The sequence below is a fragment of the Vollenhovia emeryi genome, unplaced genomic scaffold (genome assembly GCF_000949405.1).
Source record: "Vollenhovia emeryi isolate VEMERY1.0 unplaced genomic scaffold, V.emery_V1.0 DF939146.1, whole genome shotgun sequence".
NCBI classification, from domain to species: domain Eukaryota; kingdom Metazoa; phylum Arthropoda; class Insecta; order Hymenoptera; family Formicidae; genus Vollenhovia; species Vollenhovia emeryi.
In genome coordinates, this window is record NW_011967220.1 from 691030 (window position 1) to 718878 (window position 27849).

The 27849-nt window shown below is 44.9% G+C and overlaps 2 protein-coding genes across 4 annotated transcripts in view; one reads left to right on the forward strand and one right to left on the reverse strand.

The window, feature by feature from the left end:
- Nucleotides 1-607: 607 nt before the first annotated feature.
- Nucleotides 608-4477, forward strand: LOC105566158 (transport and Golgi organization protein 6 homolog). 3 transcript variants are annotated; one of them, XM_012019936.1, is made up of 8 exons: nucleotides 608-808; nucleotides 912-1014; nucleotides 1099-1336; nucleotides 1412-1936; nucleotides 2044-3240; nucleotides 3316-3520; nucleotides 3780-3931; nucleotides 4008-4477. In XM_012019936.1, the coding sequence occupies exons 1-8, from the start codon at nucleotides 763-765 to the stop codon at nucleotides 4314-4316; spliced, it is 2775 nt and encodes a 924-aa protein (XP_011875326.1). In that variant the 5' UTR covers nucleotides 608-762; the 3' UTR covers nucleotides 4317-4477. The 3 variants fall into 3 exon arrangements, with proteins under 3 accessions (XP_011875326.1, XP_011875328.1, XP_011875327.1); XM_012019938.1 differs by having other exon boundaries at nucleotides 609-808; nucleotides 887-1014; XM_012019937.1 differs by having other exon boundaries at nucleotides 753-836.
- Nucleotides 4478-4575: 98 nt separating this feature from the next.
- The window catches only part of LOC105566157 (rab3 GTPase-activating protein catalytic subunit), a 36187-nt gene continuing 12913 nt past the window's right edge, over nucleotides 4576-27849 (reverse strand). Inside the window, exons 7-14 of the mRNA XM_012019935.1 lie at nucleotides 7376-7433; nucleotides 7180-7270; nucleotides 6955-7096; nucleotides 6395-6575; nucleotides 6212-6311; nucleotides 5417-5736; nucleotides 5033-5236; nucleotides 4576-4950 (exon numbers count right to left, since the gene is read on the reverse strand). Coding sequence (XP_011875325.1) covers nucleotides 4720-4950; nucleotides 5033-5236; nucleotides 5417-5736; nucleotides 6212-6311; nucleotides 6395-6575; nucleotides 6955-7096; nucleotides 7180-7270; nucleotides 7376-7433 — 1327 coding nt within the window. The 3' untranslated portion in view covers nucleotides 4576-4719. The remainder of the gene's footprint in view (nucleotides 4951-5032; nucleotides 5237-5416; nucleotides 5737-6211; nucleotides 6312-6394; nucleotides 6576-6954; nucleotides 7097-7179; nucleotides 7271-7375; nucleotides 7434-27849) is intronic.

Below are 27849 nucleotides of genomic sequence, written 5' to 3' on the forward strand. Positions count from 1 at the left end.
AGATAGCATGAAATAACATGAGTTAATAATAATGAGATATGTATATACTGTATGAACCTAATCACGGTAAAGTGTACTAATCTCAAGTTTAGTAACTTCGACTCTAATTGGTCAAATTTCAATCTAATTTCAATCTCAATCCGTAGTCTGATACGGGCTTTACGGACGCGGGGAATTGGACCAAGTTTTAGCATCGTAGACTCATAGCGTTTTCGATTTGCTGACTCGACCCGACTCCGAGTCAGAAAAGTTTGATCAAAAGTAAGATTTTTGCAGAAATTGTGGTTCAAATCTGGCTTTTGATCGAACTTTTCTGACTCGGGGTCGGGTCGAGTCAGAAAATCGAAAACGCTATTAGATCTTTAAAGAATCAATCTATTGTTCTAAATAAGACAAAGTCAGAACGATTAATTGATTCACTTGTTTATCCCATATCCATTTGAGACATTTGGACATGAACTATAGCTTGCGTACCGTTACCGACTGAACGGACGTAGTTGACATCCACTTTGTTAGGGAGCGCATCTGTTTTTGAGCTACTAGAGTAGACTTTCGGTGGCCGCTCTCAGTCTCAGGTTTCTCTCTGGTCTGTGGACGCTGGATCGGGAGCCAACAACCAAACCAGACCAACAACAACTGGTCTGTGGACGGTCTGGGCGTAAAGGCGTGCAATAGTTCCACAGGTTGGAAATTCATTTTGAAACAAAACGTGTTCCTTGAAAATGGTGTTTCGAGACTGTTAGTTAAAAAAGATAAAGAAAAATGGATTATCACGAAGCCTTGTCCACATTGATATCCAACGTTACTGGTAAGACCTTAAAGACGTTTTACTGCTAGTAAGTCAAATTTGTATTCTGCGATTAAAACAGAGTAGCGCAGTTTTTAGTTAAATCCAATTTATCCACTTGCAGACGAGGGTACCAATTTTGACGCTAAAGTGGCGCAAATAATTGAGGAGGTAAAGCCGCTTCTGTCAGAAGATGTAAGACGATCTATCCAAGATCTTTCTACGAGGTAAAATTCGACGTTCAAGTACTATACAAATTGTATATAAACTAGAGATATTAATTCAGGCGTTGTATCTCTTCGTATTCATAGAAAACAATACCTCCACGTGTTATCATACATGTTGCGTGGCGTTAAACGAGAGAACGCAAAGGTAGACTCCGATGCGCCTCTGAATCTGAACCAACGTCATTCTGTAAAACTTGCCGTGGAATTCGTAATATCAATCGGAATTAAGCCCTCCCTGCTACCTGGCGTGGGTATAGATCTAGATAAATGTTGCCCCGCAGCTTCAACAATTGCTGAAGAAAAAGGCTTGAGCTGTCTGGAGGTGAGGCGTCGTGTAATTTATTTACCAATTAAACTGGAAGAATTGGCTTTCCTCATTACGGCCTTTGTGTTTCAGAAATACGAACGATTGTGTTTCTCGGCGCACTTGCTCCTAGATCTTTTCGACGATCTCAATTTGCGACCACTCGTACTCCTGCAGGTCGGCCCTCTGATGGCCGCTCTGCTGCAACTGTCTCACGCTCCGCTGGCGAGACCGTCGAACGCGGTACAGTCCACGGACATGAATAATCAGGAATTTCGCATGACAATGGGAGAGTATCAGAGGCTGCAGAATCGTCAAAGGGCATTTCACGCTAAATTCCTCTCGCTGTTAAATGATTGCCCGCGTAACATATTCTTTCGGGAGTTAATGGTGATTCGTGGAGTGCAGAACGCACCGAGGTGGCTGAGTAGAGAGGCTCAGAACTATCTAATTAAAATGCTTGTGCAACCGGACGGAGTGTCGTCGTTGATCGCCGCAATTTACAACGACGGTTTAGACTTGGGTGCGGATTGGAGGAAATTCGACACGATTTCCCGGCTGATAGCAGCGGTGCATGGAAAGAACGTCGACGAATATTACGAAGCCGTGTGTCCGCAGGTAGAAATTACATAGAGGAGCGATGTATAAAATGCATTGTATTATAAGTAGAGGAAGATACAAAAAGAAAGAGTTCCAATCAATTTCTCTTTTTTTGCTTGTTCTAGATCTTAGATCTGTTCTCCTCGGATAAGTTCAAGCATGGCTCGACAGTAGCAAACTGCTGTATTAAATCTCTGTACGACTACAATCCACATGCTTGTCATAAGTATATTATAGAAGTCGTGTGCGCACCTCTGACAATGAAGAAAATGCACGTTGCACAATCTGAAAAAGAAGTAGGGCGGTGTATAGAAATATTAGCGAAATGTTTTTTAACAGAAGACGCCAACTTCAAGCGTCTACCGTGCAAAGTTATCGTGCACGTTGCTACGCCTCTGTTTTGCCTGTACGACAAAGTCCGCGAAAGTGCTTGCGCATTGAAGATAAATTTACGACGATTGTTATTGGAAATCTTGGAGGAAGAGACAACGCGGGAAAAGCTGTATTCGGCTTTTCTAGGACACGATACGTCAGCAGAATTTGGATATTATGTGACGTCGGACTTTGGGCCGACCAGCGGCATCAAGATTACTGGTTTGAGTAAAAATTTGGACTACGAAAGGCTAGCCGATACCATTTTCGACCTAGTGTCCACCGCTAAGGACTTGTCTCCAAGCTTATTTTGTTACATGTTGAAGTTTCTGTCAAATCTAAGTAAACAGAGCTGCGACACTGAACAACCGGAAACGCTGGAGACAGAAGACGATAAAATAGAACGCATCGCGGTGCAATTAGCGGCTCATAAACTGCTGTCGCAATTAACCAGCACAAGTACCGTACAAAACGCGCAAGTGACGAATCCCGAGCCACTGCTGTCGTTTATAAAATCGTTGTTCGACGAGTATACAAATAGCCGTCTGGACGAGACCGAAGAGAACGAATGCGATGTGCTGTACATCAGTTTGATGTTGATAAAAATGACCCTGGTCGAGAAGAGTGCGGCGGTCAAGATCGATCTCTTCAAGGATTTTCAAAGGTTTCTAGAAGATCGCGTGAAAAGCTCGAATATGCCGACACAACTTAAATCAATAATCAGCGAGGTGGTGGACTGTATCGCGACGCATGGTTCCCAGGCAAGATCCGAGAAGAAATACTATCAAGACTTGTCCAGCTCGTCGAATAAGTTTGACGAAGCCTTGAGGGATCTCGCGGACCCATTACTTCCCGTTCGGGCGCACGGTCTCGTGACACTCACGAGACTGATCGAGACTAAGGATCCTTACACTGTTGCGCGCAATGCGATCGTTTTGCGCCTATTTCAGGTTGCTAATATCTCGCTCGCTCGCTCACTTACCGCACGTTCCGCGGGCTCGTCTCACTTGTGTGTTTGATTGCAGGAGAACTTGAAGGACGACGATTCGTTCGTATATCTGGCGTCTATCAACGGGTTGTGCGCATTGGCGACTGCATTCCCAGCAAAAGTCGTAGAAACGCTAATGCTTGAATACATCGATATGCCCGAACGCATCGCGGTTTCGGAAATAACCGTTGAAACTAGGATAAAGCTCGGGGAAATACTAGTCAAGACAACACGAGCCCTGGGTACATAGAAACCCCCCTTTTTTTATTGTTCTCATATGTACAGCTAAAATTTCCTATAAATCCCTTACTATTTTAATTAATTTTATTCTATACAGAACATAATCTTCTAAATTGTACGCGGTAACAAAAATAGATTGTTAATAAGTTAACGTTATTCAAAGTGCCGGATGTATCGAGGTGCGACTAGCGACTCATAAGATCACGAAGCTTTAAATAAAAATCAGGGAGTGGTAATAACAGTAATATTCGAATTTTGCAGGTGAAATGAGTGTGGCTCAAAAAAACACGCTGGTTAACGGTTTTTTGTGCGCAATCCGCGACACAGATCCCTTGGTACGAGCCTCCGGTCTCTCTTGCTTGGGCGAACTCTGCAAGGTATTGAACTACCGTCTGGGAAACATTCTCACCGAAGTACGTATATAAGGGACTCGCGCAGAACGAGGTATCGAAGAGACCTTCCTTTAAACTTGATCCTTTAAACATTCAGATCCTCTACTGCATCACGTGTATATTAAAATCGGACAAAGTGCCCGAGTGTCGGCGTGCCGCCGTGATGGTTGCGACGCTTCTGTTCCGCGGCCTCGACCGAGACCTGTTGAGCAGCTGCACCAGCGACATGGTCGACCTGTACCGCGAGTTGCGCAATTTGCGCGACGACAAAGATCCCGTGCTGCAGCTTCACGTTCAGTTAACTCTGGAAGAGGTCGATCGCATCATGCGCGACTATCTGCTCACGGGACTTCCCACATCCGGCAAGAAGATATCGGACCAGTTGGATTCGATGTCCATTCGGTGATACGCAATAAGACGCACATTTGATCTTATGATCGCTGTTGCACTCATTAAAATAATAAAAAGATAACAATCGAATCCTAATAAATATTTTCTACAAAAGACGTCTTAGGTATCCAAGATACATGCAATAAGGCGAACGAATAAATCCGCATTATTGAAGAATAATGCATGTCACGACTATCTTGTACTTACTGTCGTCCTTAAAACGAACGCGAAATCGAAAGATACCCGATTTGTTGGGAAAATTAACTACGGATGATCGTTCGCGGTAAAAAGAACGAAGCGAACGAAATACGATGCATAAATCCACAATCACCATCACGGCGAATGTAAGGACGCGCATAATTTTTGTTTTGTTTTGCAAAAATTACTTAAACCCTATGGCGCCGTTCGATTGATTGACATTATAGGAACGTCGTATCCTCGGAAAAGAATCCGGCTAAACGGATGTGATCTCGTTTAAGGCAGACGTACAGCCGTTGCGGCTGCGGCGTGGAAGCTGGCGAAGGCCGCGGCATTATCGCCCGCAAAATGAATTCTTTACACGATGGCTCGGGAAACGTTTTGTAACGACTATCTCCTACACTCGTAGTATTTCTATTGGCGTTACTGACGGACGTCATCATATGAGCGGCCTGAAACAAAGCCGCAATATTTACGTCTGAATAGTAAACTCTCTCGCATGTGATGCAATGATGCGTAAAAACCAATCTCTACCTTTTGAGCGTCGCGGAACATCGTCGTTATTCGAGCTCCGATGTCTCCTCTGGAACCGCCGGGCACACTCACCTCCTTCCCCCGCATCAATTGAATCAAAAAGGACGTAAATTCTTTGGAGTCGTTGTTACCGCCCAGCTTGTGGTGCAACGAATTGACTTGCGCGACTAGCGCTTCCACGCTTTCGACGTCGCGCGTGATTTCCTGAGGAAATTGAAAGTTAAAATATCTCTAAAAATTCTTATACGTTCTATGTACTTTTTACTTCAAATATATTTATATGCGTGCACTAACATGCCGTATGTAAATATTTAAACAGTGATCAGTCACAATCGAAATAGGCTCAACAATTGATTATGATTGAAGATATGGTCGAGTGTGTACCTCGTACAGTTGTAGCTTTTGATGAATTGGTTTCGTCGCGTATTGCAATTTATTGAGTATGCTCTGTGCCACATCGAGCAGGCTCGGCAGAGCTTCCTGTTTCTGCGAGCTCAGAGTATAGAGCGCGGCGTGCGTCAGAGTCGGCAGCAGGAGCTGCGCGACTTGGCCTATTCGCTTTGAGCACAGGTAATGCAGAGCCTTCTCCGCCTCCCGCGTGTCATCGAACAGTCGTTTCTGCCGGTGTGCGGGAACTGGTTGCGCCGATGCCCATGTCGTTGACCACGGATTATCAGGAATCATCATCCGCGGCGACAAGTGACCTGTGCGTTTCAAGACTCGATATAAAGAAACATTGCACAAACGCTGGAAATAAAAAATTATATTTCTATTTCAATTGCAGATTGACGTCCCTCGACAGTTTTGCTGAGAAAAAGTCGACTTTGTTGAATCAAATATTGAACAAAAAAAATCTGTCATTAAGAGGGCATTTCAGCCTGTCTTCGGTTTAGCTTGTAAATGTTCTTAAAAATAAAGCATGTACAATTTTCCGCATCGCTATCGATCTTGACGTAGACTCTGTCTCAATGAGAAATAACTTTCTGAGATATTATAGACAGTGAGAGAGACAGAGAGTTATAATATTTCTTATAATATAAGTCAAAGTCTTCAATTACTTGACCAGAACAGGCGAGATAAATTAATTGCGTAATGGGAAGTGAGCAGCAATATCGAAGTTTCAAATTTGAAATATTCTTCGTAATTTTGCACGTGTATGTTACAAGAAAAACTACTGACCCTTTCCTTGTCCCCATTCGTCAGCACCTTCGTCGTCGATCCAGTCCCTCGGGGAATACCATCGGATGAAGTCCTCCAGCACCGCGCCAGGATTTGCCGCCTGCGTTATGTTATTATAATGAAATAGATACGTATATGCGGTAAAAGCTGTTACCAGGTATAAGCTCAATGCATTATGCGTACCTTGAAGGACTCCATGTCGGACAACAGGGACGCGCTCATCATTCGAGCCCGCATCTCGGATGCGTACTTGTCGGTACCGAGCTGCATCATCACCTGCGCGTCCTCCTCCAGCTGGTCCTCCGTCTTCGGCACGGGATCCTGCGTGATTGGTAGATAAAGAGGGTCTCCGGTTTGAATCAGCCTACGCATCATCAATTCCCATCTCGTTGAGTCACAAATCGTGCACTTTTCAGTCTTACCCCGCCAACAGAAATATTTGTTATTCAGCTAAAAAGACGAGAATGCTAGCGACTATTGGATATAGTTTGCGCGACATGTATTTTACTAGCAGCCGGCTAGCAATAGCTTTTCTATATTAGCCAATAGAAAAATCTCATATATTTTAAGATACTATAATGTAATAGTTTTTTCTGTCTTCAGCTCATAAAGTTGAAATGTTTTCACTTGTATAAATAGAAAAAAAATGCCTCTTTGTTAATATCGCAGGTTTATTTTTAGATTTCAAGCGATCGACGCGAAACTCGACCAATTGCGGCAGCCACTCGTGAAGAAAAATCAACCTGAGCGAAGGATGTTTAGCCAATCTTCCCGCGGGTTTGTTCCACAGCAGGTGCTTCGCCTTCAATTGCGGCTTCGTTGACGAAACCTCCTCGCTCGCCAGCTCCTCGCTCGTGCACTCAAAGAATTCCTCATCCTCGGACTCTGTGACAGCCGGAATGGTTTTAATTTTCCCGCCGAGCGCGTTGTGTAAAGCGTAATTAAATCACATAAATCACGAACGCTACCTGTCTCCTCAACATCGTCCATCTCTGTGCTTTGAGGCCTGTGCGCGTTCTCCTCCCTCGCCTTCTTCCTCGTTATACAGCAGTTCATCATCTGCACGCACAAAACAAAGCCAATGGGATTTTTACCCACGAAGGAAGTACACAAGCGTAAGTTACATAAAGAGTTACATAAAATATTTGGCAATTCGCGCATTACCTGTAACTTTTGATGCAGCAAGCACGTGCGAACGGAATCTGGAAAGCCGGGCCCGACGCTGAAATGAGATATGGAAACCGATTGTACACATCGTGAAATAACGAGACTGTCTTCTGAGAGAGAGAGAGTCTTTCATTTCATTGTCTTTCATTTTGGAGTCTATCGCGAGATCCCACGCGTCTGCATTTTCCAGCGAGATGAACTTTCTAAACGGCTCTATCGGCACGAAGACTATAATTATAAGCTCGGTGTACACGAGACTGTTTTACACGTAAATTTCTCGATCTCGGGGAACGCATGATCTACAGATGCAGGGCAAAGGACCGCCGCGGTCGCGTGACGGAGAAATGTCGGACGCTCAAGTTAAACGGGCAGATTTGTGGTGCCGGTTGTCGATTTAGCAATCACTTGCCTCCCGCAAGTATAATTTCAGCATTTTAACATGCACACGCGTAACGGTATTCCGCGTATTCCGTATTTCTGCAATCGACAAGTCGTTTACCCACGTGTCCTAAGACCAATAATAAACGTTTAACCGGGTTAACTCAGCCACACGGAGAGAACTTTTCTCTTAAAATTTACCCTGAAAATCGTGCAGTCGTAGGATAACACGGCATTTTGAACAACTTTATGAGGGTTTTCTCGAATTTTACCATACATTTTACTAGTAAAATGTATACTAACTTGTTAGCTGATCTGTGCACCTGCATAGATCAGCAATAACCTACTTTGATGACATTATATTTTTTACTCCTCCCATGAATCTTTAATTATAAAAATTGACTTTAGCTCCTACTTAAAAGGACCTACTTTAATGCTAAATTGGCAAAAGTAGAAATTTCCGACACTATTTTAAATTTTGTACTTGCAGTTCGACCTCTTTTACTGTCTTTGGTCCTACTACATAATAGAATTAAAGGTTCAACATATAGGGCCCAAATTTCAACTCGGGTAGCTAACTTGAAATTACTTCTTCATTGCGATAACAACCTTCATTGCGGACAATAATTGTTTCTTTAAGGCCTGTTATACAATACGTTGTTTGTTAGATGCCGGGACGTAGCCGATACGAAAATAAATTTTCGAGAAGAAGCAGCGGAGCTGAAGACACAATTGCATCGGCCATTGGAACGTACGCAATGTGCTTACAAAATCTTGTCGCGTATAGCTGGCTTGACGACACGATAGCCGGGAGGAAGCAACAGGTGAGCGACAAGAGAAGAGTGCTCGTCCCCTTTCGTTTTATTGCCTAAAAGAAAACGCAGGGGAGCTGGCACTTACACGCTCGGTTGGATTTAAACAATTTGACACTCGTGTATCGCGACAGTGAAAAATCTCAAGTGTTCCTTGCTTCGAAGGATTTAAATATCGTTCTACGAAAGGGGAAAGAAAAGAATTTGAAAATTATTCAAGTATCTGTTTAACACGTTAATTTCTCTAATCCTTTCTTCTTTCGTCCACTTATCAAATACAATCGCAACAAGATATGAAATAAGCACAATGAAGCTTAGAATTATATTTTCCTGGGACATAAATTGAAGCTGCCAATGAGACAATGAGTTGGTGTCTCGCTGGTAGCTTCAATTTATTCACAATTATAACTGAAATGGAAGAATAATCAATTACGATAGTTTCCAAAGGTCAAGACGCAAACGTTCCCTTTCTCTCATTATATCCTCGTACATGCTTTTTTATAATGGATACAGAATGTACACGTACTGCAAATTACTCATGTTGCACTATCATTTTACAGAATATATTCTTCGGCATGGACATAACAGAATGATTTAAACGTCGTCGGGGAGCGAAGGATACCCGGTACCGGACCTGGACACGGCAGGACCGCCGTCCAAGGGTCAACTCCGCCCTCGACGAGATTTTTCCGCCGGCGGTAAACCTCGTCAAGACGCTGGTGTGTATCCTACAGCCGGCCTACGGGAAAGCCTACCGCCGAAGACTCCGGCCGCCCTACCACCGCGCACCGGCCGCACCGGCGGTGCCGGCACGAGACGGGATTTCTACGGGGGCCGAGGACGGACGCGGCCCCGTACCGCTTGGTTCTTGCAGTCGACTTTAAGACCGCGATGCGACGGTCGAGCTAACGGTCAAGAGGAGCCAGTCTTCCACGTCCCGCGTCCGCGACTCCCAAGTGCAAAATCGGACTTCCGTTTCCTCCTCCTCTTCCTCCTCCTCGCTCGCGTCCCCACCCCCCCCTGCACGGGATATGATCGACTCGTAAGACGATCGCGACCGCGTTCCGTGCATTCCGATCACGCCCACGGTCCCTCGCGAAGGGTCGAAGGGAACGCTCGCTCGCCCGTTCGCGCTCGAGCCTCGCGGCAGTCAGGTGAATTCCCAGCGAGGTGCGGCCGGACTTCCTCCTCGGCACCATGGCCCAGACTGCTCGTTCGTAGAGGGAAATACAAGCAACTATGGGTGAGTAATGGATATTCTCTCTTTTAGCAAGAGCTCGCTCGCGCGCGCCTCTCCGCGCGGGAGGAGAGAATCGTTTAATATCGGAATTTAATAGCTCCACACCCGGTTTTGCACAAGAAGATACAAAACCGGAATTCTCTTTGCAACGCCCTTGCGGACCCGTTTTACGTCAGACGTCGCGGCGGAGCGTTTGGGACTTGCGGGAACGTTCTTAAGGGCGATTTGCTGTGTTTCGCGCGAATTGGAGACTCATTTTGGGGGAGGAATCTCCTTCACGGAGATAAGAGAGAGACGTGGAAATTGTGTCGCAGCGACGTAAACAATTCTCGTTCTTAATTCCACCGGTACTTTAAATATTATTTGCAGGTCGGAACGAAAGCTGAATCACGCGCAGTCGAGCTAGGAATTAAACACGCCGCTCATTTATGTCCCGAATTTTCTTGGCCCACTAATAGTCACGTAACGGTATTATTAGTTCGCTCACGGTACCAGGAGAATCATCTCTCGCGCCGGATTACGTCGAGGCACCGGGCCAAATGGGCCTGGTGTCCGAGAAGCGGGACGATTAGTCCGAAAACCCGGTTCCTCAAAGGAAACTTCATCCGGTTCCAGATTTACATAAATACACTCGCGTACTCGAGTCGAATTGAACAAGCGCGGATGCGCTTAGCCCGCATGCTAAAAACTTAGGCGCCTGTGAACTTGTTCATTCAGATTGCAAGCATTTGTAACAGTACAGCCTTCTTCGTTGCAGAAAATTGCCGATTCGTAAGATCTTTTTCTCATGAATGTAATGCAATGAAATTCTCTCTCTTTCCGGCTTGTTTTCTCGCAAACAAGCGCCAGTGTTACACTATTCTTTATGGAACGCCGCATCGCGTGGCGGCGGGCACTTCGAAGGGTTAATGCACCTACGCGCGTATCTTACGGCTATCGTCTTCAACGTACACCGTCCGACCTTGAACCGCACTATAGATACACGGCGTTACACGCTGTGTTTCCTCCCATATCCAGACAGGATACTGAACTGTTCGCGCTACGCTCGAAAAGTTCGCGCCCGCATCCTGCATTTAATCCTTTACAAGGCGCGAAATCAAAGATTCTTCAAGAACGAGTTCGTTAACCCAAGTGACATTATTGGAGAGACAGAAAATGTAGATTTTTTTCCCGCAAAGAATCCGTGTACAGAGAAACATTGTACTTTATATCAATTATACCATTTAGCTCTTTGTACATAAATTACAGAAAGAAATAATAAACATAAGTAGGTAATAATCTTTTCTTCGCCAGTGAAGAAATGATAAGCAATAATTATAATCAGTCAAGTTGAATAATACTGTTATTATATTATTGTTGAATAATTTATTGTTACAAAAGAATAATATGAAGCAGTGCGTTGGAAAATTTTAACGTTAAACGGGAAATTTCTTAACGACTGTTTCTCGTTTAAATTGATAGTTGAAAAGTTTATTGTTTAAAAGGAAGTCAATTAGTAACTCATAAAGTCTAGGACACTAAAAGTGGATTCCACGCAATTCATGATTTTATTTCTGCCTCTCAATTTTCTCCGGTACCTCTCGTCGATTAAGAATTCGCACAATCACATTGAACGTTTAAAGCCGTGGCAAAAACAAGCACGAAGTCGTGGACGACCTGCGGATTATTAATCAAGATCTTCGGAGATCGCCAACTAAAATTACGTCGCGCTGCGACAAATCGAGAAGAGCTGGCCGTCGGAATTTATAGGCAGCCGCGACGGGACATAAAAATTTTTCCGAAGAAACGCCAACGAGAAACGCGTGGAATTCCTTAACATTGAGAATAATATAGATTTATCAAGGCTCGCGACATCATCGAGACACTTTGCATAAGGTGAGCGAAGCGATCCGAGCCTGGAAGAGGCGAGCGTCTTCGCGATTCGTGTTTTCATTTCCGCTCGATCGGTCGACCAAGTGATCGAGAACGATGATCGTGGACCTGCGTCTTCGGACGCGGTATCGCGAAAAAGATGAAAAATGCGAAATTTATACGCGCGATAAAGGGAATCGGATAGGGCGAAGAAAGGGCGAAGACGAGAAGCAAGATAGAGTAACGAGAATAAAAGAAAAATCGGATAGCGTTTCTTACGAGTTGCATATCCTCTATGTGCTATTGCTAAATTATCAAGCGTGTTGTTGCCGATCGTTCTGCGCGAGTAATAACATTACGTAAACGTTGCATAAGTGGACCGGGAAATATTTTTATGTAATAACAACCGGAGGAATATTGTATATACGGTGAAAATGTGCAGCGGGCCCCTCGCTTGTGTGTGTTCGGAGTATTAATAAATCCACGGCCAACATATTACTGTCCTTGCAATTTCTGAGGTCGATGGTCTCGTGAATTTCAACCAAAGAAAAAAGTATCAAGTCAATCGCGGCAATGTAATAATTTTACATAAATATTTGAAGAAGTAGTAAATTAAAAGAATAAGCATAGAGAGGCAACAAGAGCCAAACGCTGGGTGTTGGGTGCGAATATAATATCAGATTTTTAATGTTTAATACAGTTGAACAAGTCAAACGTTTCGATCAACCAAAGCGATCCTTTTCAATGACGTCTAACGTGTAACAATAGATCATTTGTATCGCGACATTAATAAATAATTATAAATCGGGAGCAGAAGCTTAAGTTTTACAAATTAAGAATGCAGTTAATTATTGCGAAGAATAAGACGTGCGGTTAAACTTAAAGTAATCACAGCGCTTCACGAACATTTAAAAGTAAGATGTACGCGCGCGCGTGTGTAAGACATTCAATTTACTATTGATTGACTGATAATAAATTGAACATTGAAGAAACGGTTTGTACATCGCGAAACGCGCGATACTGTACGATACATTACGACAGGAAGCTATCAAGAAGTGCGATCACCCTTTGCTTCACTACTCGCATTCGCGCGTTCTCTCTTCCGCGAAACGTTCGAGGAAGGTATACCGTGAATTATTTACGGAAATTACTTTTAGCGGGAAACGTTTATTGAAATGTCTCGACACTTTCACATGCTAAGCGGCCGCGCGTCTGAATTTTGCGCGAAAGCTCGCGAGGTTCAATGCACCGAGCGACTTTTGGGTTTCGCATGCGAGCGCGAGCAACGTTAAACCGTCACGGTCGGTCTGACGAGAAAAATCAGGGCGTATGGTAATGGCGTCCAGACTGGTAACCATTACGGAGAAATTGCCGAGATTTACTCGCGAACCGGCCGACGAGCATGGCGATGGTGGTCCGTTTGTCCGCGAGCCGTGACCATCGGACCATGATGCTCTCCTGCCTCGATTCCTGCATCATCCCTCTTGCATTACTTGCACTTCCTACAGCCGCCACGATCGCGAGAATCGTTTAAGCCACTGTAGCATATTAATTGAAACGTTCACTCTAGTAAATGTCTTTTATCAATCGTTGCTCGTAAATGAAATAGATGCAAGAAGTATTTCTTAGCGTAATTTTGTTAATGAAAAGAATGCAAATAATTGGATATTACGAGTCGAGCCTCAACGTAAATTCGACCAGTTAAAGAGTTTATTTCCATAACGGAATACGTGTGAATGTACGCCACTTGCTATCGCGTGTAAAATTTTACGTATTTTGTAATAAAATTTAAACACCTTCGGACAGGAACGCGCAGAATCCGGCGTTTTAGCTGAAATCGTCAAAAGGAAATGGCTGTCATCATCGCGATAGCAGATGTCAACTCGCTTTTGTCGCTCTTTAACGAACCGTGCCGCGTCGCTTTTGCGCCAATTGCAATTAATGAGCGTCATTGTTCGTTGTCTACCATTTAAACGTTATAGCATGCATTTGAATGTAATGCGGTATGCAGCGCTTTATATCCTATTTCACGACACTTTGTGATATTAGCGACGATTTAAATTAATGCAAGTTAAACACTCTAATTAACGTCCAACTCCACATAAATAATAGTAAGACATTAGAAAGAAATGAGGGGACAGTACAATCAATTCTAGAAGATCTGCAAAACTGATGCATCCCAAAAAATCACGATCCAAATTGTTTATATCTAGAGAAAAGTCCCCTATTGTGAGTTAGGCTCCTAATATGAGATAGCGGAGGTTTCTGTTAAAATAATAGGCAACATCTGTTTGTTCCACCGTGAATTTATTGCCCTTGGAGTGAAATCTGTTTAGTGGAAAGTTGATCGTTAGATCGTGCATTCGTTGCGAAAGAAGATCTGTGATTGAATTTTGACAACCTACTATCTCATATTAGAATCCTATCTCGTAATAGAGGACTTTCCTCTGGTGGTCAGTTATACTGAAATCAGCTTCAGAGAATATTGCGGTACTTCGATTTTGTATCGCTGAGGAAAAGTTCGAAATGGCCAAAGGATTCCTAGTTAAGTTGTAAGAAAGGACAGCCGAATTACGAACCAATGAACGAGTGTGCGTTTAACATAAATATTTATTTACTATTTAAAATTGAAAGTAATGTACGTTTCAGTTTTACTTAGCCAACCTCAGCATCGAGACCTTAATAACAGAGGTTGTAAGAAGTCCAGGTTAAACGAGACTAAAATGAATAAAAGTTCCTAGTCAAATTAGCCTCTAGTTAAGGTCTAGTTAAAGCTAAAGAAAGACCATCGGTTCTATAATGCCGTGTGTAATGCGAGCGAACGCACGCACGTTTCGCTACGCTTTGCGATTGCGTAGCCAGAGCCAACGGCATTTTTATTGCGGTCTTGGTGAGTCTTAGCCACGAGGGAGCCCTTCGAACGGCCGGCGCAAGCCGCCTGCGATCGGGTCTGCGTTTTAGAAAGGCACGTGCACCGGTGCACGGCACGACAGTGCCGTGATCGCGTTTCTCGCATACTCCGTTTCGAGGGAAAACCACAAAGAGCTAAATTGTTTAACTCAAAGCCCTCGTAGGGATTTCTCTTTCGCGGGGAAACGAGCAGTAGCGTGAAATCCCCATCGGAAACTTCTCGATTGTTGTGCGTTTTATTAAATATCGTCGGATCTCGACACTACATATTATAGCGCAACATATTTCTATACCGCTATTCTTATCCTGGACGGTAATCGTCTCATCCAATCTTAATATTTATATTTTCCATTTCGCGTAAAACTCGCTCGAGAAATAATATCGCCGATGTGGGTGACGAAATCGCCGAGGAACACCGTCGGCGAATCGCGCAGATTTTATCACCACCGAGATTGTCCCGGACCCTCGAAGGAGAAGAGTGTAACCCAGCGCGACCTAACCCACATCCCAGGGGCCGAGGGAAACCGAGTTAGCGCCGTAGCTCTCATTTCCGGAACCGCTTCTCGACTTCCGTCGCGGGCACCGTCGAGGCACCTGCCCACCCAATATATAACTATTCCGGTCACGAGTCGATCGATCGAACATTCACCCGACGATCGTAACTTCTCCCGATTGTACACTCTCGGAGCACGATTTAGCAAATAAACCCCGTATCCCCCGAGAATAATGAGTTTCAGGTTAAAGTTTAAATGTGAGGTGTACAATAAAAATGTTGAGAATTTCAATGACGCGAAATCAGCGTCGACGACGGACAAATCTTTTCCTTCGACCGAGAAAAGTTAAAATTACAACAGCGCTCGGCGATTTATACAACGCGCGACGCGCGACGACACACGCCCCGGAGATTTCAATGCCTGGTAAACGATCGGGGACAAACCGCGCGTCGCGTTCTGGTTCACAGTTCTGCGCGAACGGACGATTGCTCGCGACGGCGGCGGATTTTGAAGTCGGCAATTAACAGTACGGACGGACTTATTCATGTTTCCTCGTTATTGTGTCAGTCGGGCCACTCTCGGCCCCGGCATTGTGCGACAATTCTCACGGCGTAAAGCGAAGCGTCGCGTAACCCGGTGCAATTCGGCGGGCGAATTCATTTCCACGAAACGGTCGAGGAGCGCGAGAGGCGTGTATTTGTCTTTCGCGGTGGATTTACACCGGGTCAGTAGGAGAATAAGAACGGGGTAGATCGGTCGTTTTGCAAGGCATCATTGTTAGTCGAAGAGATCGCGAATTACGCATTGTTCGCACGTCGTCTCACTTAAACGTAACGCGCTTTCTTTCGGGACAGGTGTTCTTGGAGCATACGGAATTTCTCAACTACCTACTCATTTTAGAAAAACTATCCTGAACCCTTTCGGCCTCGAATATTCCGACAATTAAATTTCTAATTACTCTAATATCGTAATATCAACTGCGTAGTAATTTTTATTTTACATAACGAAATTAAACAAAATGTTCAAATCTTGCGAAGTTGGACTCGCCTAAAGACGCAATTATAAATGTAGATTTCACACAAATATTTTTTAACCAAAAGTATCGAGTACAAAACTGAAACTCTTATATACAAAACTGCCGTTTTCAATGTTTCAATTGTTTTAAATTAAAGCCAATCGATGTAAGTCAATCTGCTTCTGTGCTATCAATATTCGCTCGCTGACATTATGCAAGCCTTGCTCTTTAAAAATCAAACGGTGAACAGTCACTGATTTACTGCGATTTTCAGCGGTATACTTACAACTGCAAATCAGTGACTATTTTCAGTGATAATCCACCGATTGACTTTTCGAGAGTAGCTATCGGCGATTAATTCGCCGATCGATCAGTTAAATTAACAACAATCGATGTAAGTCGATTATTTTGGCATAATCGTCCACGTGCTATCAATATTCGCTCGCTGACATCATGCAAGCCTTAGCTATCGACGGTTAACTCGTCGATCAATCAGTTATCACACGGAGATCTTCAAACAATGCGCTCCGCCTGAACGTGATGGTTTTATGAGAATCGGGCATTGTCGTCGCGAAATCGTCGAAAGACGGTGGAGTGTCGACATCCTCGGGGAGACGTTCTGGACGATGACGCCTCGGACAGAGAAGGAGAAGGAGGACAAGACTCCACCGAATGGGTCCCCATTCATATGTCACTATTCTTGATGTCGAAGCCCGCGTATGTACCTGCGCGTTTCGGCATCATGAAATTAAACGGTGCTTGAGAAATACAACGAGCGAACGTCATTCTGCCGTGCCCCAGGGCATCTCCCGTGCCTTGCGAAAGACCTGCCATTGAATAACGAAACGGAAATGGCGTTCACATCTCTGTAAACGTAGTTAGAGATTAAGACAATTCTATGGATTATCAGTAGCGGCGTGCACGTTGCATCTCCGTGAACATAATTTTATTATAGATTTCCAATGCACGAATATTTTGTGATGCAACTTAGAACGCTAAAAGAATTGCGAAAGTGCCGTCGATTTGTTAATTGATATGACATTACGTATACACAGTATTTTGCCGAGACATCTCTTTCTTTCTTCTCACGCTGATAGAATAATTACAAGCTCAAGTCCCACCGTCTTCGCGACTTAATCTGTCGGCCGAAGGTCGAGGCGCGTCACCAGAAAAATAGTTCCAGTTTTCGATGAAGCGCGAAGGCGGCGAGAAAGCCAATCAAATCTCTTCTTCTCGCGAATCAACGATCGCGGGGAAAAACGCGCGGCGAAAAGGGAGCACAAGGATCGCGGCAGGCCGGGACATTCTCGAGTGAAAAGCGAGCGTCGATCGTGCGCGGCCGGCCGTAACGCGATGATCATCGGAGTACGATGATCGATGGATCAAGCAAGCAGATATGTCCTGCCGAGCAGAACGGACCGGGCTGCATAACGTGTTCCCTCCACCGCGTCGTTCGCTCGAATTCCGCATAATGCGTGCGCATATTTTTGCCTCGGTAATGGGGCCTAATTCATCGCGATGCAATTGTCGTTTTAGTCACTTAGATACAAATTGCCGAAACGACCCACTTGGAGTAACCGTGGTCGCAGATAAGAAGCGCGAGCTACTTTTAATTTGCCATTCGATTTGCGAGCAGAATGAATTAAGGTTTATAATCCCCGGTATCTTTTCGCGAAGTAGAAGTCATCTAATTTATCGCAGAAGAATCATCAAGCATAGGAACTAGCGAAAGACAACGTATCTCTCCACGAAACTCTCTCCCGTTGAATATTTTTTAATCCTTATTTATTTACGGCTTCCCTCTGAGCTCCATTAATCCTCGGGGAAAAATGTACCTACTCGAGCGTAAATTTCTTAACGTACCGTTTTCTACATGTAGCTTAGAAAACATAAACTAAACCCACCAACATTAGCCACGTTGAGAACCGTCCAGATCGATCCGAAGTCGTTTCTTCGCCGGCGCGTTTTCGCTTTTTGCGCGCGGAACAATAGTCGGCGGGGGAAAAAAATGGCGACGCCTTGCCTCCTTCCGAGCCGGGGGCCGTGAAATGTTAATTGTCGCGGTCGACAGCGATCAGCCGCGATTTCGAGAGCCGCTCGCTCTTTTTACGAGGCGCTCGGAGAAGAGGCGGCCGCGACCACTCGTATCCCCGCAAATGAGATATGTCAGCGCGACGGCGAATTCGCCGCTGATTCGCGGAACGCGGGGGGAACGCGCGCCTAATCGGCGACGAGTCCGGGATCGTCCTCTTAACTCGCGGCTTAATCGTCGGTCGCGCGGCGAATCGCGCCGCGCCTAGAATACCAAGGATTTACGGAAGCGAGACCGGGACGCGGATAAAAATTCCTTAATTGCCATGTCCGCCGACAACGCGTTCGCAGATGTGCGTAGTAAAAATTGAGGGCTTTCGCCGCGCGATAAGTATAATTGAGGCGTTTCAGATAAAGGCAGGTATACCACTCATTGTGGAGAACCGACGTCGCTTCGATTGCAAACCGGGTCGGGAGTTTCGCGAGAGTCGCTCTGAAAATAGAATCGCCGCGGTCGGGACTCGCGTTGTGGAAATTAAGAAACGATACCTAGTAACTGCATTCCTCGCGAGCTAATTAATGCATTCCCCGCGTTCTGTTCATTCCGGAGTCTAAATTTAGTACCGAGAATCGATGCTGAGATGTGGCAGAATTCTTGCACTTTGCATTCAGATTACGGTTTAACGAAACACTCGAGATGTAATGTAACCATGAGCACAATTAGTTGGGCCACTCTCTGTCGGCCCCTTGATCTTTTCGGTCCCGATCACGTGGTATTCCGTCATTGCTCCGGTCAGCAATCCAACGGTGCGTGTGTACGTACTCGTCAAAGCTGCACTATACACTGAGAGACCCATTTTATTGAATGAAACAAAAGTTGACTCAACTGAATTTCTTGGTTGGACATGAGCAAACAAATCTTTCAGTTGATACAACAACAAAATTTAGTTGGAAAATTTGGTTGTACCAACACACAAATTTGGTTGAATTATTTAGGACGTGATGAGATGACGAATTTGTTATCTCAACCATAAAATTTTGTTCAGATAAACAACTCGTGGAAACAAAATAGTTAGTTGTTGCAACATTTAACTTCTTCTCAGCAATGTATTTTTCATTTTATAGAACCAAATTACATGCTCAGTCAACAAAATGATTCAATCAAATTATTTCGTTTCATTCGACAAACTGGGTCTCTCAGCGTATAGTTATTCGAAATTTTACTTGTGCATGGTTGTTGCCAAATTAAAAGCTCGTTTTGGTTTATGACAACCGTATCATAAGTTGCATGGACCAATATTGTGTCTATGAGAGCTATAATACATTGTTAGGTCAACCATAACTTACGTAGTTGCAAGCATTATAGAAATGTGGTTGGCTCCTAAAATGACTATAAATTATAGTGAGATTGTGATAACTGCAACCATTTTTTTTCCGCCAGTGTATAATGACCCCTTTTTTTTAAACTTAATACAAATCCTTCGACTCCACGGCGACGGGATTGTCGCGAAGCGGCCGGTTAATCTCGACGCGGGGTACCATTGATGAAGGATGGCACGCGTTACAGTCGCGGCGCGATTCGCTCGAGGGAGCTCCTCGTTGTTCGCCGGTCCGTTGGCCGCGTATATGCGTGTCCTGCGAGATGGAGCAGGTAACAGTACTTAGATAGTCGGTTGGCATACTGTGCCGACTGGTAGCGCGGACCGTTACAGGCATATGGAAAGTTCGGCGGGTCGCAAAGCAGCCGCATGCGGAGAGTGCAATGCGCGCCCACGTAAAAATCCTCGCGAGGAAGCGCGAGGATAAGCTCCCGGTAGATCCTCTTTCAAAACTGGATCCAGCTAGGTGCGTTGCATTCAAAGATAAATTGCGCCGGCAACCCTATGCAGTTAATCCTCGGCTAACGTTACATCGTGGGATTTCCTGTCCTTTTCATACGTCCCTCTTTTTTCCATTTTTACTCTTATCGAGTGGTGGTATTTGTGGGAGCTCTCGGCCATAGCCGAGACGTCCGTCTGTTAAATGTAGATGATTGGTAGACGGGTGGATTATAGACGGACCTGCCGGAGTGTTTTGCCGTCTGAGAACGACTCTCAGACCTCTGAAGTGGACGTGCAGTCTCGCGGGTAGACGCGACAAGCGGAATAATGTTGCGACTTGTCGCGGAGTCCCGTGCGCGCTTGTAAGACGGTGGAAACTCACGAGGGAGGACGCGGTGGAACGGCGCGAAATGTCGTTAACAGGATCTCCTATATGCAACCGGAGTCGAGTTTCCCCGCTGTTTCTGTGCGTCTACGAAGGATGTATCGCTTGTAAATGCCGAACGATCGTGAACAACGACCTCTCTGTCTGAGAAAATTACGTACGGGCGAGCTCGCACTTGCACGGCACACGCGCGCAATTATAATCTTCGCATCATCGGCCGACTGTCTCTTTCTAAAGAGCACAGTTCGTTAACTTCGGCATCGTACAAACGTTAATTCAGATTCTTCAGTTTTTTTTCTAACGAGGTAGATGGAGATTAATTAAATTTCAATTAACCTTAATTGAGGTTTCGAAAGGCACGACCCGTGTGTAGGTGCGCGCGTAGAAGCTCCCCGTTCCGGATATCGCGTTTGCCGCATGAAAACTTTTTAGTTGCTCTATTACTGCACACGATTACGATGCGTAAGGATGATATCAGCTTACGCATCTATTTGCAAGCGAAAAAAAAAACACCCGCGAACGCTTTCCGCTTTCGCGAGATAAGGCGCGGGTCGCGGGAGAAACGGTATTTACAGACGATTGCAGCAATCTAAATTAGAGCAGATGTAAAGTAGGCGCACTTTCTCCGTATTTGCTTAATTCGATGCGATTCCGCGATAACGCCGCTAGTAGTTAGCCGAAGTACGGCACTTAAAATCGATTTCGCGTATACGCACTTTCTTAAAATTCTCGCTGCCCGCACGTGGCTATTGTTCACCAAACTCTGAGCTCGAATTAAGCACAATTAAGTTCTCTTTGAAATTTGATAGAATCAGCGAAACGCAGAGGAAAGTCCCCTATTTATGAGACAGGCTCCCCCTAATATGAGATATCAGGTTTACGACATCCAGTTTCACTAATGTTTTTTTGCAACGATCTCACGCGTTATCTAACAATGGATTTTCCACTAAACAGATTTCACTCCAAGAACGATAAATTCGCGGTGGAACCAACTGGATGGTGTCTATCAGCTGTCCATATTTTGCGACTGAAATTTAGTTGCCACGTGCAGTTTCTAGCTACGGCAGCGACATTTCTCTTTCCGTGCGCTATCTCATATCAGGAACTCGTCTCAAAACAGGAGATTCTCCTCTACATTCCAAATCACGACGTTAGAATCGTGTGACTTCTCTTTAATTAAAGAAATGGAGATTAATCCAACAGTAGTCTACGGAACCTAGAACTAATGGAAGATTATAAGCAATATCTTTTAATGCTATTAACGTGGGTACAAATCGGATATGATGTGATTAATCGTTGCCACTTTTTAAGAGAGAACATTAGATTGCAGGTCGCAATTGTTCGCCACGTCGAATGTTAGGGGAGAGATATGCATCTCATTTTAGAGAAAGTGTTATGTGCATTGTCCGATCCAAGGAAAAATGCGACGTATTAATCGTGGGAACCTATCGTCGATCGCGGGCTAAACGATTGACACGAGCGTTCGCCTATGATCGCTATAATATAATGTAATTTTCTAATCTGCAGCTCGCATAAATTTCAGTCAATATCCGTCGTGTCTCGAAGGAGAAGGGCGGGGGGACGCGGGGGGGATAAGGAGGACCAGAAGCGAACAGAAAGGGGGAGAGGGATGGAGCGTGGCAGAAACGGAAAGCCGAAAGAGAACGAAAGTGAAAGGATCGGATTCCGTGGCGAGTATAGGTGCACGCGGCAAGTTGCACGTGGCGCCTTGCACGTGTTTGCACGTGCCACGTGCGAGTCGCCGGAAACACCGATTTACGGAAAACCATACCACCGATCCCAGCGATCGATGGGAACGCGAGTCGCTCGCGGGGAGACGTGCGTCGGCAACAGGTTGCGAGGAAACCCTCGCGCGTGGCGTCGACGCGCGCCGACAGATACTTCGTGACCAGATTAATTCTTTCGCGCGCGCGATCTAGGCACCGATCGAACAGCTACAGCTAACTAGTTGCATAATTCAGGCAATTAATGAAAGTTACATTGGCACAATTATAAATATCGCGAATACTCTGGGGGGAGAAAAAAAAGGACAGCAACCGATTTTGGGGCCCACAATTAGCAGTCGAATTATTTGGATTGTTCGTAACACTCTGATCTTTTACGAATTTTACCCCGCGTATCTAAAAATCGCAATTAGCTGTTCTATCTACATCCAAGATCTTAAAGTAATACTAATCAATTCTCTCAATTAGTTCGGTCGATATTCAGTAACGCAATGATAATTTTCACTTAATGTTAAGTTGCTTAACTACAAAAGAAAACGGTCAAAATTTTTCCCGGAGTATAGATTTACGAACAATCCAAATAATTCGATTGCCAATTGTGGGCCCCAAAATGGGTTGCTGTCTTCTTTTTCCCCCAGGGTAGATATGAAATTGTGCAATAGTCGAAATGATAAATGGCTTACGTTGCTGGACCGATGTTAATTAACCGGATTCGATCGTTCGATCTTTGGCAAGTGGACGCGATAATCGAGGACGTCGCTCGCCCTTGCCGCACCAGCGTAGTACATCGCGTCTCGTCGTGCGGACGCGGCGATTTCTCCGCGCGGTCGGTCGCATACTTCGGTGAAAGGTTATTCAATCGGCCGATCGGTCGGCCGGTCTCGCCCGCAGGATGTCGTAACGCCGTAACGATCGGCCGACAGGTTTTCCAGGGACAGCCGCGAGAATTCTTTCGCTCGACGAGCAGTCATGCTGTCACGCGAGGAGGAAGCATCGCCATTTAGGGAGATCTGGTCCGTTAAGGCCCATCAAATTAATCATTCCGCTTCGAAGGAATATTATCGAGCGCCGCGCACTTTCGCAAGACGTGTACAATAATGCATTCCACCGTGATTTCTCAAGGAACAATATATCTCGATGAGAAATGTTTCGGTCGGTCGGATTCCACTGACCCAATAATTAAATTTTTCAAGTAAGAAGCGAGAACGCCAATTTTTCAGCCCGGGCAAGATAATTCAGGCCCGGTTTCGCCAAGCGTCGCTCAACTTCAATCTCAGTTTAGTTGACGTTTGTCTCTTTCTAAAGTAACAGTTGGAAAAGCAGTTGGTAAATTTCTTTGGTTAGAATTTGCCAGTTGTGTCGATTATTAATTTCCACGTTGGTTTGTTAATTCTTTCAATATAATTCGATCTTCGCACAGTTTTCAAGTCGGGGACTCACAATTGTACACGACCGTCAGCTTAAAATCAACATCAACAGGTCACTCGACGCGTACAGAATGCCCGGCGAGATGATTGACAGCAAATTGACGATTTAGCACAGTCAAGGTCCCCGACGAGGTAGATGCCGGTAATCCCGCATTGTCACAGTCTGATAATCTTCCGCGTGCACGCGATCGCGGTCCGTGACTCACTCGAGCCTTCCAGGATGATAATGTCGGCGTACTCTGTATATCTTCATAATGCGATTGCACGAGAAAAGAATTGCGGTCTCTAACGAGATCATTTTAGTATTATCTATTTATAAGAAGTGCATTATAAGAAGTAATTGCTAAAATAGGGGAAAAACCTGTGAGAACTTAATCGCATATTCTCCCAATAACTTTCCCCGCGGATGGAAAACCGTAAGGGGGGAAAAAGAGGATATGCGATTAAGGCCTCTCGGATTGCCATTTCATCGGAATTGCTAAATATCAGGCATGACCGAGCGTTTCTGTGTGTGCTGCAGTCGACGCCGATGCGCAAGGTCACCAGCATCAGGAAGAGAAAGATGATCGTACAGTCATACTCTGATAACGTTCACGTTCCCCAATCGCCGATCGCGGGAGTGATGGAGGCACTAATTGCGCTCGTTACGAGTTAATTATTTCGGTGGCTTGACCGCGTAATTGAGCGATGCTCCCGAGATTATCTGTCTGTCAGTATTGAGAAAGAGTGCGCTGTACGCAAAGTGCGTATCGTTAAAGTGTATCAAATCAAAAGCCTATTCTGGTGGCTTCAAAATTTAGCTAGTAAAATTAATGTAATGAAATTACCGGCGCAGGGATTCTACGGTGAATTGTTACATTTTCTGTCTGGATTATGCAGAATCAGATCGGACAGGGAACTCGTCGGGGGATCGCTTTTCAATGCCCCATAATATATTATGTACATCGGAATAATCTCCTCACGCGAATCGTTCGTGATGGCGAATAATAATCGATAATGAGCCACGCGCGCTATAATTAACGATATAGTACGCCACGCTAACTAGCAACCTGTTCCCATTAACAAGTGTTCCGGCGCCGTAACGATGGCCAGTTTAATTAATTCCTTACTCGCACCCGCGCATTCGCGGTTCTTATTTTCCCTCCTTCTTCCTCCCAGTCGCTAAAGAGACCCAAATCGTCCACTGCGCTCTGAAAATTCCACACTATCGCGAGATCGTGCCGGACATCGAACGTTACGGGCGCAATTGAAATCTGCCAACCAGAATTTGGACTTCGATTGCAATCTCGTCGTACATATGAATTACGCGATATTTAAAATTTTAATCAATACTAATATAGTGTAAGGCAAAGGAATTCTATAACTGGCGTAATAACAAACGTAGAGGAAAGTCCTCTATTATGAGATAGGCCTCTAATGTGAGATGGTGGGTTTTCAACGTGCAAATTCAACCACAAATCTTTTTTCGCATCGATCGCACGATCGAACGATCAATTTTTCGCTAAACAGATTTCACTCCAATAGCAATAAATTCACGGTGGAACCAACCAGATGATGCCTGTTAATTTAGCGGAAACGCCGCTATCTCATATTAGGAGCCTAACTCGTATAGGACTTCCCTTCAGATGAGGACTACGCTCTTAATCTTGTATCGCGTACCCAAGTAGAACAAGTTAATCGCAAAAAAACGTCAGTGTGACATTGAAATGATGAATTTTTCGTCATAAAATGATCGGACATCAAGATTAACTCTGCAACGACTGATTTATGACATGCTGTTTTGTGATACTCGTGATGTGTAAAATAACATATTACAGATTACACGTCCAGTCATATAGGTATTACGTTTATCTTATAATAATAATAATAATAATAATATTTATTCAGGAACAGATTATTTGGTATTACATGTCACATATCACATAATTTCCATGTATGCATACATATTAATTTCGCTTAAGTCTAGTGTATCGAAACTTTGGATGCTTACCAAACAAACTCCTAAAGAGATAATACATAGATTATCTGTGCTTAGGCCTGAAGAGAAACAATACAGGTAAAAGAAAAAATAAACTATAAAAGAAAAATAAACTAAAAATAAACTATAAAGATAAACCAAAGGAAAATCAAAAGAACAAGCCAGAGAAAAACGGAAAAAGGAGAGAGAAGACAGGCGAGAATTACGAAAGGTCATCACAACGGACCAATCACAATTCCACAAGTCGTCCAATCCATTCCTTGATTTTTCTTTTAATTACCTTCCTGGATTCCAGCAAGGCTTTGTAGGAATTAGGCAATTTATTAAACAACCCGTATGAGTTGTAAATGCTGCTCTTCTTGTACAATTCCTTGTTAGGTCTTGGTGGTCTTTGACTTTTATATCTCGTGGAAGCCGCGGTGCTTAAAAACTTTTCTCTGTGTTACTTCAATTTATTTTTAATAATAAATACATGCACAATTAACGATTCCGCGCGATAATTGAAATGCCAGTGGTTAAAATGTAGAGATCGTTACGCAGGATATCCCTTCGTGTAGCGAACAACGGCAGGAACAAATTGATCAGATGAATTAAAATGAGTAAATTCATTAGACAAATTAATTCGCGCCGGCGTGCACCCCGCGTCCCGACGCACAATGGCCACACCGCCTTCGCGGAGCTGCCGCTTGCCTCTCCATAAATTAATCCTCTCGGAATTTGAACTCCCAAGCACTCCCCCGTGGCTCAACGCTCGCGCAAGTATAATGACGTTTTACTTTAGACTACTTGCACGTCGGCGTTTCTCATAATATTTTCCCAGGCTGCCGGCACGCCGGCCTTTTTTCTTCCTCCCCTCGCGACGGAGGAAGGAAAAGAGCGTTGAAACGAGCGCGATATCCGCGTCTATCGGAAAAGAGCACGTTTACGTATTTGCGCGGAAATAATCAGATCGTGAGTGAAAGGTCCGCAATGTTCCTTTCGTCGACCTCGCAGCGCCCGAGATCGGGAATGTGCATTGTGGCCGCGCGCACTTGCCGATCTAGGTGACTCCGCTGCCGCGCGAACTCTTTTTTTTCTTCTTCTTCTTCGTTCCTTTTTAAATCCGGAAGTCGATCGCCGAGATATCGCCGCGGCGAGCGTGAAAAATGTGAAAGGTGAGCCGCGTTTTCCCAGATTTTTACGGCCCGGCCGTAATTGTTGCACGCGTCTACGCGAGAACGCAGTCGGAAGTCGATCCCATGGAAACGGCGAGGAATATCTATTCGCTAATTATACTCGCGAGCCTAAATGACTCGGGCAATTAAAGCCGGGCTAAACAGTTCCGCGAATAGATTGATAGACCGTTCTCGACGCGGCGCGAGGGAAGCGAGGGGGGGAAAAAAATTCACAGGCGACAAACAATTAAAATCCCTCGGAGGGAGCTACTTTCGTAAGTACGTTGTTTCACGTGGGAATATCGCGGAGGATTCCTTAATATTCATTTACGTTCGCTTCGTCCTTCGTAAATATTCTTACGGACGCCACCCGGCCGCTGTCTTTCGCAATGTAATTCGCTTATCGGCCTTGACACACACACACGCACACGCACACACACGCAGCAGCGGAGGCTTTCTCGACACCCGAAAGGAATTTTCGAGCCGCCTCCCTCCGGCCGTTTCCGCGATTAACGTCGCATGCGAGCGACACTTCTTCTGCTCGACGATGAAGTAACGTGTCTCTCAGGTGGAAGACGCAACCTACTTTGGCTCCTACCTGCCCGCGTTCCTGTCCGCGGCCGTGCAGATTGCGTTGCTGCGATCGCGATACGCGTTCGCGGGAATTCATGGGCGTGCTAACGCGCGGACAACGTGGGACCGGGGAAAACTCGAAAGTCCGGCCGCGATGCCACGGAGTGTCTGAAACGGAAATGCGGCGTAACATGTAATAGTCCGACAGTCATTATCGTGCGTGCGCGTATAATGCGCGCTTGGTGCATCGACCCGCTGAGAACGCGTCGCGCGAGGAGGAAAATCGATCTTCCCCGGGTACGCAGGTCGACGAAGAGTCTGGTGAATGTCACATCGGAATCAAGTTGAGATCGAATCGATGATCAAGTTGACACTTGGAAGATTTCATCGCGGTGTCCGGAAAATTCATTCCGTGTCCACTCTGGGGGGAAAAAAAAGACAGCGACCCATTTTGGGACCCGCAATTAGCAATCGAATTATTTGGATTGTTCGTAACTCTAATCTTTCACGAATTTTACCCCGCGTAACTAAAAATCGCAATTAGCTATTCTATGTCCATACTGAAAAAAAAATCTGATAGATTCAACCAGTCGTCTGTTAGAAAATAGACGAATCAGAATTCCTTTAGGATTTACCACACGGAAAAAAACATTTAGCT